Here is a 16,164-nt window from a genome sequence, read left to right on the forward strand (position 1 = left end):
TTGTGGCATACAGGCTGAGCTGCTCTGAGGCATTTGGGATCTTCCTGGATCAGGGATTGAACCTGTGCCTCTTACAATGGCAGGCGGATTCTTATCCATTGTGTCAATAGGTAACTTCTCTTTCTTTCTTTTTAATTTGGCTGCACCAGGTCTTACTTGCAGCACATGAACTCTTATTTGTGGCACGTGGGATCTAGTTCCTTGACAAGGGATCAAACCTAGGCTTGTTGCACTGGGAACGTGGAGTCTTAGCCACTGGGCCAACCAGGGAAGTCCCTATTTCATTCTTTTTTATGGCTAATATTCCACTGTATACACACACCACATCTTCTTTATCCATTCATCACAGGGTAAGTAATTTTTAAGAGAGATCACACAGTTAATAATAACTGGCATAGATCAAACACAAATTCAGGTAGTTTGACTTTAAAATGTACACTTTCACAAAAGGCTAGATGCCTCTCCAGAATTTTATTACAGAGCCACTGAAGCACAGGAAGCAGGAAAGTGACATAACTATATTTACAATTTAGAAAGATCACTACTATGCACTAAGACAATAGTTTGGAAGGGAAACAAGATCAAAAGTAAAAAAAAAAAAAGGTCAAGAACTCTTATAATGGTCTGAGGAAGAAAACAAAGATGAGGACTTGATTAAAGCAGTGGCAGTAGGAAAAAATAACACAAAATGAGAGGATAGTGAAGATCATATACGATATAGTGACTGTGGCTGACATTGTTAGTTGCCTACATGACAGCCATCCTTTCAACTGGTTTCCCTGCAAGAAGAGCTTGCCTCCTTGGTACAGGCTGGAAATACCAAATAATTGTTTTCTTGACTTTCAACTATAGATTTGACTTGATTCCATCTTAGCCAATGGAAAGTCTCCATGTATCTGTCTGTAAAGAGCCTTTCCATTATGATACAAAATGCATTTGTTCCAGTCTTTACTGTTTGATAATAATGAGCGAGGACATAAATTATTCTTTAATTTGGTTGCTGGGTTCTGTTTATTAATAGTATCTTTATTTTATTAGCAGATAGAATTGTAAGACAAGCTTTGAAACCTACTTTAATCACTACTCTAATATTACACTTTCACAGGCACTAGTATATTTAAAAACACATGGCAAAGATCAAACCAGCTGGAGCTTCATTTGACTAATGTCTAGTAACTGCATTTCTATTTCGAGTAATTGCATAGTCTGTAATGCCTGTTCTCTAGAGTAGCTATGCTAGTCTTCAAAATCTAATTCTATAATCTCTCTCTCCCTCTTCTACAGATGCCTTCACTTCTTATTTGAGAAAATATATCTTTAGAATAGAATCGCATCAATCTCAGGCCACCAACACCATAAATTTAAGTGCACTTGCCCTCTTTCCCACCTTTGCTACTGTTAAACCAGAAGCAGCATCCTTCCTCTACTCTAGAACTAATCCACTCTTCTCCATGCTTCTTTGTAGAGACCTTTATGCTCACGTCTCTACCATTTTAAAAACAAAATTCAACACAAAATCAAGCCACTGGTGATTTACACACTTTAAATGAGTAAACTTCACTTTATGCAAATTATACCTAATAAATCTGTTTTAAAAAATCAAAACAAAATACACACACACAGTTTTTCAACCTCACACTCCTTTTGTTACTCTGCCTTTCTAGTCTCCTTTGAAGACAAATTTCCTTAAAAAACAAAATTTAACTGCCTTACTGAGGTATAACTGACATACAACAAAATACAAACATTTAAAGTACACAATCTGCTGAGTCTTTTAATCATATATATAACTGAGAAACCATCATCACAATCAGCCATTACCATCAAAAGTTCTCTTCTACCTCTTGCAATACTCCCCACCTTGAACCCTTCTCCCATCACATAACCTTGTCTGACAACTTCTGGGATTAGTAATCTCTAGATTTGTTATCTCCTTATTTTGCATCTGTCCACTCAACATAGATTCCATACCCATGACTCCACTCTAAATCACCAACACTTTCAAATATTTGATCTAATGAAGTTTCATTTCGTACTTGATTTGTTTATAGCATTTGACCACGTTTTTCTTCCTTGAAAATCTTGGTGTCTGAGACTACATTATCCTGGTTTCTCGTCTCTCACTCTGGCTTCTCATTCTTATTTTCCTTTGAAGATATTCATTTATACTGCCTGTCCTTCCTATATTTGTCCCAGGCCCCCTTCTCTTCTCACTTAGGCAATCTCACTGACACATGATTCTAATGATGATTTATATATAGCTATATATATATATATTATTTCAGGATTCCATATTTGCAAACTCACCTACTCACTAAAATTTGTAACCTCAAAATCAAAGCTCATGGTGCTTTTGGTCAGTGGGGATCTGCATGTACATCTCTCATATGTACCTCAAAAGGAACTCACCTTTACCCCCAAATATGTTCTCCCTCAGTGAACATGCCCACCACCCTACTAGCTGCCTACATGGGAAACTTTCCATACCAATCCTAGTTTAGAATTCACGGTTTCTAAGGCAAGCCCAGATATCATTTGCCCAGTTATATCTGACTGAGAAATGCATCTATTTCTAGGTTATAGGGGAAAAAATTTTAGGTTTTGATTCTCCCATTCCACCCTGGGTCACCTGCATGTAAGTGCGTGGGATAGGGCAGGATGGGATGGGTTGGAAGGAAGGCAGGTAAGGGAGGCACACACAGCGGAGAAGATGAGTATCTTGAAAGGGTTTCAAAAAGCCATTTGAAAAAGACCAAACAAGAACACTCTAAACAAGCTGCCCTACCTGAGTAAGATACTGTGTGTGCATGTTAAGTTGCTTCAGTCGCGTAAGACTCTGTGACCTTAAGGACCGTAACCTGCCAGGCGCCTCTGTCCATGGGATTTCCCAGGCAAGAACACTGGAGAGGGTTGCCACTTCCTCCTCCAGGGGGTCTTCCCGACCCAGGGATTGTCTCCTGCCCTGGCAGGCGGGTTATTTACCACTAGCGCCACTCGGGAAGTCCTTCTAAGATATAAATTTTATATCTTCTGTGCTTACCTCTAAAATACATCCCAGCCAGCAATTTCTTACGATAAATAAGAACTACATGGAAAGATACTGAGCCTTATTTACCTTACATAAAATACTTTAAAGCTATGTATTTTGTAGCCAATTAAAAGTGCTTCAATTAACTTTACCGTAATTATTTTAACCTCTCAGAATCCTATGAATGAGGTTTAAAATATATATATGCTAATTATAAATACGATATACATGTTCATGATAAAAAAAATGCCACTAATTCCAAAGGACATATATTCAAAAGTGAACAAATCACCGATTCTTTACTACCAGAGTTCTGAATTACCTGTGTCATCATCTTACAGATATTTCTTACATATATGTCAGCATATACATATTTTCTTTTCTTAAAACTAATTAATTAATCATTTTTGGCTGCACTGGGTCTTAGTTGCAGCACAAGGGTTCTCTAGTTGTGGCAAGTGGGCTTAGTTACCTCACGGCACGTGGGATCCTCATTATTCAACCAGGAATCCAACCCACGTCCCCTGCATTGGAAGGTGGATTCTTAACCACTGAACCACCAGGGAAGTTTTAATTTTTTTCTATTTAACTATAAATAGAATCATTCCATATAAACGGTTCTGTATCTTGCCTTTATCACTTAATGATAGCCTAAAATATTCTGCATAAGCACACGCACAGAACATTCTTTCAGTATTTCCTGTATCAATGATTACCACCTCTATCAGTTTGGGACAAGATACTAGGTATCCTCTTTAATACTACCCCTTTTCATTTCCTAGATGCAATCTGTCTCCAATTCCTGCTGACTTTATCTCAATTATCTTTCAATTTACTTTTCTTTTCATCTCAGCAGTCACCACCCTAGTCCAGCCTACCATTATCTACCCTCTGGATTAGTAATCTTTCACCAGACTCTTTGTAAACACTATGTTGTTCAATGGCTCAATTGTATCTGACTCTTTGTGACCCCATGGACTGCAGAACGCCAGGCTTCCTTGTCCTTCATCATTTCCAAGAGTTTGCTTAAACTCATGTACATTCATGAATTGGTGATACATCCAACCATCTCATTCTCTGCCGTCCCCTTCCGCTCCTGCCTTCAATCTTTCCCAGCATCAGGGTCTTTTCCAATGAGTTGGCTCTTCGCATCAGGTGGCCAAAGTATTGGAGCTTCAGCTTCAGCATCAGTCCTTCCAATAAATTTTATATCTTAAATTTTTATATCTTCCAATAAATTTTATATGCTAAAGGATTGATTTCCTTTAGCACCACATTTCAAAAGCATCAATTCTTTGGCACTCAGCCTTCTTTATGGTCCAACTCTCATATCCATATACTGCTGGAAAACCACAGTCTCCAGACTACTGGAAAAACCACAGTTTCCAGACTACCGGAAAAACCACAGCTTTGACTATACAGACCTTTTGTTGGCAAAGTGATGTCTCTGGTTTTTAATACACTGTCTAGGTCTGTCATAGCTTTTCTTTCAAGGAACTAGCATCTTTTAATTTTTTTAAAATTCCATTACTCTAGAAGTCCCAAATCCTTAACATGGCCTACAAATCTTTGCCCTACATTTTTCCAGGATCATCTAAACTTCCAACACTATAGCTTTCCTTTAGTTTCTTGATATCATTCTTTCCTCCCACCACCAATGCCTATGTACATATACTTTCCATCATTCTGAAATGCTCTGCCTATCTTCGCACCTAATTCATTCCTACTAAACCTTTAGATATCAGGTCAAACTTTACTTTCTCAAGGAAGCCTTCCCTAATCCTATAGTCTGGGTCATGCTGTTCTGTTATGTGCTATTAGAGAACAAGATTCCCTTTTTAAAAAGCACTTATCTCAAACAAATGTGACCTAGTTAAACTAAAAAAACTTCTGCACAGAAAAGAAAACCACAGATAACAACAAAAAAAGACAACCTACAGAATGGGAGAAAATATTTGCAAACAGTATGACCGACAAGGAACTAATCTCCAAAATATACAAGTAGCTTGTACAGCTCAATATCAAAAATCAAACAACCCAATCAAAAATGAGCAAATGACCTAAACAGACATTTCTCCAAGGAAGACATACAGATGTCCAACAGCCACAAGAAAAGATGGTCAACATCGCTAGCTATTAGAGAAATGCAAATCAAAACTACAATGAAGTATTACCTTATACCAGTTAGACTCAATTCAGTTCAGTTCAATTGCTCAGTTGTGTCTGACTCTTTCCAACCCCATGGACTGCAGCACACCAGGCTTCCCTGTCCATCACCAACTCCTGGAGCTTACTCAAACTAATGTCCATAGAGTCGGTGATGCCATCCAACCATCTCATCCTCTATCATCCCCTTCTCCTCCTGCCTTCAATCTTTCCCAGCATCAAGGGTCTTTTTCAATGAGTCAGTTCTTTGAATCAGGTGGCCAAAGTATTGGAGCTTCAGCTTCAGCAGCAGTCTGCCCAATGATCATTCAGGACTGATCTCCTTTAGGATAGACTGGTTGGATCTCCTTGCAGTCTAAGGAACTCTCAAGAGTCTTTTCCAAAACCACAGTTCAAAAAGATCAATTCTTTGGAGCTCAGCTTTCTTTATAGTCCAACTCTCACATCCATACATGACTACTGGAAAAAACCATAGCTTTGACTAGATGGACCTTTGTTGGCAAAGTAATGCTTTTTAATATGCTGTCTAGGTTGGTCATAGCTTTTCTTCCAAGGAGCAGGTGCCTTCTAATTTCATGGCTGCAGTCACGATCTGCAGTGATTTTGGAGCCCCCAAAAATAAAGTCTCTCACTGTTTCCCCATCTATTTGCCATGAAGTGATGGGATGCCATGATCTTTGTTTTCTCAATATTGAGTTTTAAGCCAACTTTTCCACTCTCCTCTTTCACTTTCATCAAGAGGCTCTTTAGTTCTTCGCTTTCTGCCATGAGAGTGGTGTCATCTGCCTATCTGAGGTTATTGATATTTCTTCTGGCAATCCTGATTCCAGCTTGTGCTTCATCCAGCCCTGCATTTTGCATGATGTATTCTGCATATAAGTTAAATAAGCAGGGTGACAATATACATCCTTCATATACTCCTTTTCTGATATGGAACCAGTCTGTTGTTCCACATCCAGTTCTAACTATTGCTTCTTGACTTGCATACAGATTTCTCAGGAGGCGGGTAAGGTGGTCTGATATTGTCATCTGTTGAAGAATTTTCCACAGTTTGTTGTGATTCACACAAAGGCTTTGGCATAATCAATAAAGGAGAAATAGATGCTTTTCTGGAACTCTCCTGCTTTTTCGATGATCCAATGGATGTTGGCAATCTGATCTCGGGTTCCTCTGCCTTTTCTAAATCTGGTTAACAGCCATGTCAAAAAGTCTACAAATAATAAATGCTGGAAAGGGCACAAGAAAAAGGAACCACCCTACACTGTTAGTGGGAATGTAAACTGGTGCAGCCACTATGGAGAATAGCATGGAGGTTTCTTAAAAAACTAGAATCAGAGCTACCACATGATCCTGCAATTCCACTCCTAGGCATATATAAAGAGAAAACTATAATTCAAAAAGATACATGCACCCTAATGTTCATAGCAGCACTATTTACAATAGCCAAGACATGGAAATAACCCAAGTTCCATCAATAGATGAATGGATAAAGAAGATGTGGTATTTACACACAATGGAGTATTACTCTGCCATAACAGCGTTACCAAAGGGGAAAGGGGAAGGGGGGAAAAGTTACGAGTTTGGGATCAACATATACACACTAAATATAAAACAGATAACAACAAGGACCTACTGTATATATAGCACAAGGAACTATATTCAGCATCTTGTAATAACTTATAATAGAATGTAAACAAAGAATGTATAGCTGAATCACATAGATGTACACTTGAAACCAACATAACATTGTGTATCAGCTATATTTAAAAAAAAACTTTTTGAAAAGAGATAAAAAGTAAATAAAAAGCACTTATCTCACTCTGTAATCATGTATTATTAACAAAGATATCAAATTAAACTCTCTCCCCAACAAGGAGACTATAAACGCCCCAGAGTAAGAACTATGTCTTATTTGCTTACCACTTAACATCTGTCTGGCACATAGCAGGAGTTCAAAATAATTTATAAATATGTGAAGGTAGATCTACCTTATTCTTTTTTAAGTGTCAAAGAATTCCCCTCAACAGATGTCATAATTTCTTTATCTAATCTCAGAATGATGTTTAACTGAGTTTCCAGATTTTCACTATTATAAACAAATTGCTAGAATGATCACTCACGCCAGTACATAGCTATAGATGTAATTCTCAAATGTAAAACTGCTAGTCAAATGAAAAGTGCACTGAAATTTTTAACTGATATTTTCCAAATTGCCCTCCTAAGAGGTTGCAAAGTATCCTCCAAGCAATCAGCAATGTGTAAGAGGACCCACTTCAACATATCAGGTTGGCCAAAAAGTTCATTTGGGTTTTTCTATAAGAGGTTAAGAAACCCAATACTTAATACTCGATTTATATAATCATAATCTACTGTTTGGCTGGGTGTAGGGCAGTAGAGTGTCAGGTTTTATGTAAGAGAGGTGGGGTTGTATTTATTTTTTTTTTTGTATCTTAATATCATACTAAGCACTTAAAATTAAACATTAAGTTTACTATTGCTATAAAAGAAGTTTCAGCAAATGAGTTGCATAGACAAAGTAAGTGATTAAGAAAATGTTTCATCACTGATGGACTGTGGAAAATTTGTGTATTTTAAGTGTCATGTATTAAGTTCCCAGAGATTCTCAAAATCACTTTTCCAATCATATTGACTATTTTTCTTTCTGAGGCTTTAGTCCATGTTTCATGCATAGTACCAAGGCAGTAAAAAAGGAGGAGAAAAAAAATCACAATAAAAATATTCACACATAAGAATATACAAAAAAATAGAGAAAAATGCTAACACTTCAAATTAAACTAGTTTCTTCTTCAAGGTATTAACATTTTGGTGTAGTTCCTTCTATTCTTTCCTCCTCACACATCTCATAGCATATATAACTATTAATTGCTTCTTCTCATGAAACAGTGTAGCATGTACATTTATTTCTTCTATGACCTTAAATACAGATAATTCTTCTTCAGTCTCAAGTAGCAGTAACAAAAAGCACCTACAAGACACCCCCTTCTCCAGATCTTTACAGCCTGGGGATCTGACAAAGAGACTGGGAATCCCCAGGTAAACTGGTCTTGAGGGCAACTGGATTTGATTATAGGATTTCCTTGATTACAGGACTTGTTTTTACAGTCAACAAAAACAAGACTGGGAGCTAACTGTGGCTCAGATCATGAACTCCTTCTTGCAAAATTCAGACTTAAATTGAGGAAAGTAGGGAAAACCATTAGACCATTCAGGTATGACCTAAATCAAATCCCTTATGATTATACAGTAGAAGTAACAAATAAATTCAAGGATGAGATCTGATAGACAGAATGACTGAAGAACTATGGACTGAGGTTCATGACATTGTACAGGAGGCAGTGATCAAGACCATCCCCAAGAAAAAGAAATGCAAAAAGGCAAAATGGTTGTCTCAGAAGGCCTTACAAAGAGCTGAGAAAAGAAGAGAAGCTAAAGGCAAAGGAGAAAAGGAAAGATATACCCATTTGAATGCAGTTCAAAAGATCAACTGACTGGTTCCAAATTGGGAAAGGAGTATGTCAAGGCTGTATACTGTCACCCTGCTTATGTAACTTATATGCAGAGTACATCATGAGAAATGCCAGGCTGGATGAAGTACAAGCTGAAATCAAGATTGCTGGGAGAAATATCAATAATCTCAGATATGCTGATGACACCACCATTATGGCAGAAGCGCCTCTTGAAGAATGTGAAAAAGGAGGGTGAAACAGCTGGCTTAAAACTCAACATTAAAAATACAAAGATCATGGCATCTGGTCCCATCACTTCATGGCAAACAGATGGGGGAAACAATGGGAACAGTGAGAGACTTTATCTTTTTGGGCTCACAAAATCACTGCAGGTGACTGCAACCATGAAATTAAAAGAAGCTTACTCTGTGCTCGCTTCGGCAGCACATATACTAAAAGACGCTTACTCTTTGGAAGGAAAGTTATGACTAACCAAGACAGCATATTAAAAAGCAGAGACATTACTTTGCTGACACAGGTCCATCTAGTCAAAGCTATGGTTTTTCCAATAGTCATGTATGGATGTGAGAGGTGGATTATAAAGAAAGCTGAGCGCCGAAGAATTGATGCTTTTGAAGTGTGGTGTTGGAGAAGACTCTTGAGAGTCCCTTGGATAGCAAGGAGATCAAACCAGCAGTCCTAAAGGAGATCAGTCCTGGGTGTTCATTGGAAGGACTGATGTTGAAGTTGAAACTCCAATACTTTGACCACCTATGCGAAGAGCTGACTCATTTGAAAAGACCCTGATGCTGGGAAGATTGATGGCAGGAGGAGAAGGGGATGACAGAGGATGCGGTGGTTGGATGGCATCACCGACTCAATGGAGATGAGTTTGAGTAAACTCCGGGAGTTGGTGATAGACAGGGAGGCCTGGCATGCTACAGTCCGTGGGGTCGCAAAGAGTCGGACACGACTCAGCGACTTAACTGAACTGATTGTGAAAACTGATAAACAAATCTTTTACTGTTGTGATTATATAATTATTACTCACTTAACACTACTGTATCATGATTCGTCAACAGAAAAATAATAGAATTCTGTATCACCAAAACTAGAATCTATTAGAGATCTATATGCGTATTTGTATAACTGAACCACCTTGCTGTGCACCTGAAACAATGTAAGTCAATAAAACATATATATTTAAAAATAAATAAATACAAGGAGAAAATCATTAATTATAATCTATTTTTCTTCTTACTAATTCTGTCATTGAAGAAGAATATAAAGAGATTGGCTTTTGAAGTGTATTCTTTTAACTGTCTTAATTAATGGAATTTCACATACAATAAACTGTCAGTTCTTTTCCACATCTAGATTTATAGAAACATGAGGTCTGACCTTGACTGGGAAGCTGCATTTTCCAGTACGAACTCCTTCTTCATCTGTCTGCCACTGATGTGGACGACTGGCCTCTGGAACATAAACATCTTTCTTTCTCCTGAAACTTTGCCGTAGTTTATTCATTTTAATTTTTACAAGCTGTAAAAGAAATATGAAAAGGAAGTTACTACCTTCTCACATATTTAAAGTTTAGATTACAATACTAATAAAAAAAAACTATTATCCCAAATCAAAGGTTTTGTTTTGGGGGAAATGAGCAATTAACATACTTCCTTTTAGAGTAACCCTAAGTTCAAACAAATCATTTCACTTTTTGCAAAGACAATTATAATACTAGTTCTAGTAAAACAACAATAACCTCTTGTAAGATCTGAAGAGATATTATTCTAAGAACTTTCAAGCACTTTAATTTAATAGACCAATGACTATTCCTACTGATCTACCTCTCAAATCCATTTTAACTACTGAATAAGGAAATTTGTACATGTAGGCCAAATTATACACTGCTAACAATTTCTGAAAATATTTTGAAAACTTTGATCTTTATCAAGAAAAAATCATTCTGAAACACTGAAATTTGGAAATCTTTTTGGTTTAAACTACAGTCAGTGTTTTGTTTTGTTACTGGAAGAGGCATTTCTCTAATGCTTTCAAAGGTACAGAAAAAATCACAAAAACTATAGAGAAGGAAGACTTACCTAGTAAGAAACAATGGAGCATTTAAGAGTTAGTGAATAAATATAATGAATGTATCCCTTTATAGAGCAAATCTCAAAATCTGAAACCAATACCTTCAGTTTTCTGTTAAGGAACATTGCTCATTCTTTCCATGAGGGATTTAAGCACTTCAACCAGCCTAAAAGGAGATCTTAACTTGAGAAAACGATGTGACAAAGCTATATAAAGGAAACATCTCTGCCAGGAATGTTAAATAACAAGGGATGGAACATTAATTCCCACATAACACCGATGAAAGACTTGAAAATCAAAGTTTGCATTCAGAGGAAAATCATTTTGTATTTTAAAGTGCATAATGCCACAGCAGAACTATTACCAAATTAGCTAATTCACACGGACAGGCCAATCTTACCACACATTTTCTTAAAAGGTAAAAATTCTGAGAGATGAATGATAAAAATCTCTGGATTTTCTAAAAATGAATTTATTATTTCTCAATTCAAAGTTGATTTATAGAGTAGGTAAGGTGGATATTAAATAATCAAAGGACTGGATAGACAAAAGGTAATCCATTCCTTTGCTTTTAAGTAGATCACTTATTCCTAAACCACTTTAAATGAGAGTCTACCTTAATTTAATAGACTTCCAAAAACAATTCCTTTACCTTCCTTGATAATATATCCTGTTATATACTTTCATATCACATTTCAAAAATACATACAAATACACATATAAGAAAATAAAAAGCATCCGTATCCTTGCTCAAGGTGGCACTCTAAGAATCTTGAGGCAAAAGTCTGTATGGTGCCTTTCTTTTTAATTTTTTTCTCTTAGCAAAAAAAGGCTATACACTTACCCAGCTGGGCAAGTCAAACACCTGAAAGTCACCTCTACTTTTATTCTTTATCTGACCAATAACTATGGATTTTATTTTCTTAGTATTCCTGAATTAATTTCCCCACCCACGATGTAAGTTCTACTATCCTCATTTTTGCTAGTATCATTGCAAAAGCTTAATAACTTAATGGTCTTCTCTGCTTCCAAGAGAGGTCTACTCCAATCTGTTCTCCTGACTAATGCCAGAGCGCATTCTAGAACACAAATCTGACCATTACCCTGCTTAAATTCCTTCAACTGCTTCACATCACTTTTTAAGGTAAAGTCCAAATTCCCAAGTATGGTGCAAACAGTCTTTTTCTTCTGGCTTCACCCACCAGCTCCATTCAATACATGCTAAGCCCCAGGCATACTCAACTACTCAGAGTTCTTCAAACAAGGCTGGCTATCTTTCAGAGCTTCTGTACATGTTCCTTCCTCTGCTTAGAAAGACCTTTCTCTATTTGCTTCTGGTTCAAGTTTACTCATTTTCAAAGAGTTAGCTCAGTCTTCATAGAAGCTAGCATTTTTTTCTGAAAAGCCCCTATCTGGTCCGGGTCTTTTCATTTCGTGAGTCCCATGAATACCCTCTGCTTACCTCTATAACTGTACTCCTCAAACCTTATAGCAATTTTCTATTTCCTTTATGGAAAGTTGTATCTTAATTTGTTTACACTTACTTGTTTAAATAGTGCCCTTGCATCCTAATACAGTGCCTGTCATATATACAACACACTACAAAGTTGAAGAAATGAAAGATACAATAGATTCCATCCTATTAGATGGTATTTACAAGGTAGGATAAATGTAGACAGTAAGACCAGAGAATCATGGATGTTGGAAGAGACTGCATTTAATAGTAGGCCAACCTCCCACTGACAAAGGAACTACTTGGACAACTTCCCTGAAAGGAAGACATCCAGTGAAGTGAAGTGAAAGTCGCTCAGTCGTGTCTGACTCTGCGAGACTGTATAGTCCATGGAATTCTCCAGGCCAGAACACTGGAGTGGGCAACCCTTCCCTTCTCCAGGAGATCTTCCCAACTCAGGTCTCCCGCATTGCTAGCGGATTCTTTACCAGCTGAGCCACAAGGGAAACCCAAGAATACTGGAGTGGGTAGCCTATTCCTTCTCCAGCACATCTTCCCAACTCAGGAATCAAATCAGGGTCTCCTGCATCGCAAGTGGATTCTCTACCAACTGAGCTATCAGGGAAGCCCTGATATCCAACGTCTGTCTAAATAGCACCAGTACAAATTTATTTGCTCTTTGTTGTTGTAACATTCTACTGACCAATAAAGATAGCAGACTGGAAGTATCATCTTATTTGGGGGGTCTAAATATCATGTCACTTTCAGTATTAAAATGGCTTGACATCAGCGTTTCTACAAAGAGAATTACATATCGGTGATTTTTGAATTATGCTTTAGCTGGCCCTAGAATTTCCACAGAGGAGTCCCTGGTACCACAGGTGTTTGGAAGGAAAGAGGAGGAGGTTAGAAGACTGACACAACTCTCAGGAGGGGTTTCAGTTCCTGTCACAGCTTCAAACAGACAAGCTTCTCTTTCTCTGATTTACATGTTGGGACTCCATGTTAAAGTTTAAGGAAAAGGTTTCACAGCTGGAAATTTTTTGAAAATTAGTGATATATCTGTAACTGTTCTAAAATGAACTTGGTAAAAAGAAAATACATAATCATAATATCTTGCTTGCTGCCACTGGCCTACAAAATAATCTAGCAATTAAGATAATCATTAATACAAGGGAGACCAAACATTCTATTTTCAGGTAATCTATGTATAATGATTTTGCTTACCAAAAAAAAAAGATAAGAAAAAATAGAAAATGTTAATTCAAAGTAATGTTTCCTACTGGTCCTCAGTAAAGTTAAACTTGACTCCCAAATAAAGAAAACCACACCCTCTGTGGAAATCCTGGTTAAATACAAGTGAAGAATATATTTTTCTAAGTATAAAACCTGAGAACAAACTTATTTTGTCCTACAAACTAAATTTTTTAAAAATGATATCCCTATTCTACCAGATTTTCAGAGGTCACTGTGTACAACTTAATTGCCCAAATCAGGAAATCCTCTGGTTTATCCTCCTCATCTCTGTTTCTACTGATGCCTTTGAGGGCTTCTTCTACTTTCTCCCACCCACTGTAGATACTCCTCAAATATTAATCCTCCACTGGTGTTCTCTTTGCATTATCACTCTTGAAGAAATAATCAACACAAACTATTATCCCAATTAGGAGCATTTCCTAAATGTACTCTTAACTCTTCCTCTCTTACTTAAATTTCTGTATTTGGGTGCACCGATACTGCCTCAATCACATTAATTTAAAGTTAAATCATCACCTCTTATCTCCTATTCCTCTGGTCTTCCTCCTCTGACCCAATTTGTTTGGGTGAGTAAAAACTGAAAACTTACCATGTGCTGGGCCCTGTTATGAATGCTAGTGGATACAGAAATTAACAAGACAACCAGCCTTTAGATGGCTCTCTCCCTTTATAAAAGGTTCATTTCTGCACAACATGGAGAATGTAATAATAGCACTATACACAGTATCACCTCAAAGCAGTCTAGGTTCAGGAAGCATTGCCTATAGGAGACACTGCCTGAGTTAAGTTTTTAAAGAACAAAAAACAGTCACATACTGTGGGAAATAGGAGGGAAAAAATTATTTCAGGCAGAGGCAACAGCATCAACAAAACATATATTCAGGAAATCTATGAATTAACTGAGTCAACATGATGTAACTGTACTTCAGGAAAGCATTCTGCCCAAGATGATAAGACTGTAAGCCAAGAATTAGCTACACTTTGTCAGGAAAGTTTAACTAATTTATCTGGACAAACAATTTGTGCATCAGGGCAAACAGTTCTCCTGACATGGTAACAGACTGCTCTTCTTGCTATGTCCATTAATTTTAAATATTGTGCTGCAAACTTTGCCCATCCCAACCAGTTCCCCACCTTCAAGGACCTGCCTTAAACCATCTTGAGTCCAGATCTCAAAACCCCAGAAATAACCTTTCCTAACTTCCCCTAGTTACCAGGACTCTATCATAGTGGTATTCTCCCTTGCTGCAGTAAGTTTAATAGACTCAGTTTTGGTTGATCAACAGAATTCTCTTTGTGGGGAAAGTCAAGAGCAGGAATTGATTATAAAAGGTGAGGAAGAGAATGAAATCAAAATATGACTCCTAAGTTTGAGGCCTCAGTAAGCTGGATAGAAGAATTCAGTGAACCAAATTGTTGAATTTGAGGGGTCTGTTTATCAGGATGCCAGGTGGAGATGTGTATAAGCTTGAAATTCAGGGAAAGACCAGGGCAATCATAAGCAGTTAGGATAGGTGAAACTTTTCTTGTGATGATCTCTTTATTTTCCTAATTTTTTATAATAGGTATTAGTATATAATAAACAGAATTAAACCCAGCACACTCAAACATGAATAGAGAAACACACACCATGTAATTGGCCAGTATGTACTTGATATAGCTATACCAGTGATAAGTTTTTGCGATGCTTACATTCTAGATAGTAAACATTCAGTGCGCTAAGTCCCTTGCCTAGGATCCATTCCGTGACCTTCCACAATCCAACAACTGGTTTAACAAAGTAGTAAGGCCAGTGGTCAGTGCAAAGAAATAGGGGAAAACAATAGAATGGGGAAGGCTAGAGATCTCTTCAAGAAAATTAGAGATACCAAGGGAACATTTCATGCAAAGATGGGCACAATGAAGGACAGAAATGGTATAAACCCAACAGAAGCAGAAGATATTAAGAGGTGGCAAGAATACACAGAACTATACAAAAAAGATCTTCATGACCCAGATAATCACGATGGTGTGATCACTCACCTAGAGTCAGACATCCTGGAATGTGAAGTCAAGTGGGCCTTAGGAAGCATCACTGTGAACAAAACTAGTGGAGGTAATGGAATTCCAGTTTTTAAGCTATTTCAAATCCTAAAAGATGATGCTGTGAAAGTGCTGCACTCAATGTCAGCAAATTTGGAAAACTCAGCAGTGGCCACAGGACTGGAAATGGTCAGTTTTCATTCCAATCCCAAAGAAAGGCAATGCCAAAGAATGTTCAAACTACTGCACAATTGCACTCATCTAACACACTAGTATAGTAATGCTCAAAATTCTCCAAGCCAGGTTTCAACAGTACCTGAACTCACAATTTCCAGATGTTCAAGCTAGTTTTAGAAAAGGCAAAGGAACCCGAGATCAAATTACCAACATCCGCTGAATCACTGAAAAAGCAAGAGAGTTTCAGAAAAACATCTATTTCTGCTTTTTGACTATGCCAAAGTCTTTGTGTGGATCACAACAAACTGTGGAAAATTCTTAAAGAGATGGGAATACCAGACCACCTGACCTGCCTCTTGAGAAATATGTATGCAGGTCAGGAAGCAACAGTTAGAACCGGATATGGAACAACAGACTGGTTCCAAAGAGGAAATGGAGTGTGTCAAGGCTGTATATTGTCACCCTGCTTATTTAACTTATATGCAGAGTACATCATGAGA

At 37.4% G+C, this 16,164-nt stretch overlaps 1 protein-coding gene across 9 annotated transcripts in view; it reads right to left on the reverse strand.

The window, feature by feature from the left end:
- The window catches only part of NUMB (NUMB endocytic adaptor protein), a 154,033-nt gene that overhangs the window by 42,522 nt on the left and 95,347 nt on the right, over positions 1 to 16,164 (reverse strand). For all 9 annotated transcript variants that reach the window (XM_065940263.1, XM_065940268.1, XM_065940267.1 and 6 more), the window contains one exon: positions 10,063 to 10,203. In XM_065940263.1, the coding sequence (XP_065796335.1) occupies positions 10,063 to 10,188 (126 nt within the window). In that variant the 5' untranslated portion in view covers positions 10,189 to 10,203. The remainder of the gene's footprint in view (positions 1 to 10,062; positions 10,204 to 16,164) is intronic.

Source organism: Muntiacus reevesi, chromosome 7 (genome assembly GCF_963930625.1).
Source record: "Muntiacus reevesi chromosome 7, mMunRee1.1, whole genome shotgun sequence".
NCBI lineage: Eukaryota > Metazoa > Chordata > Mammalia > Artiodactyla > Cervidae > Muntiacus > Muntiacus reevesi.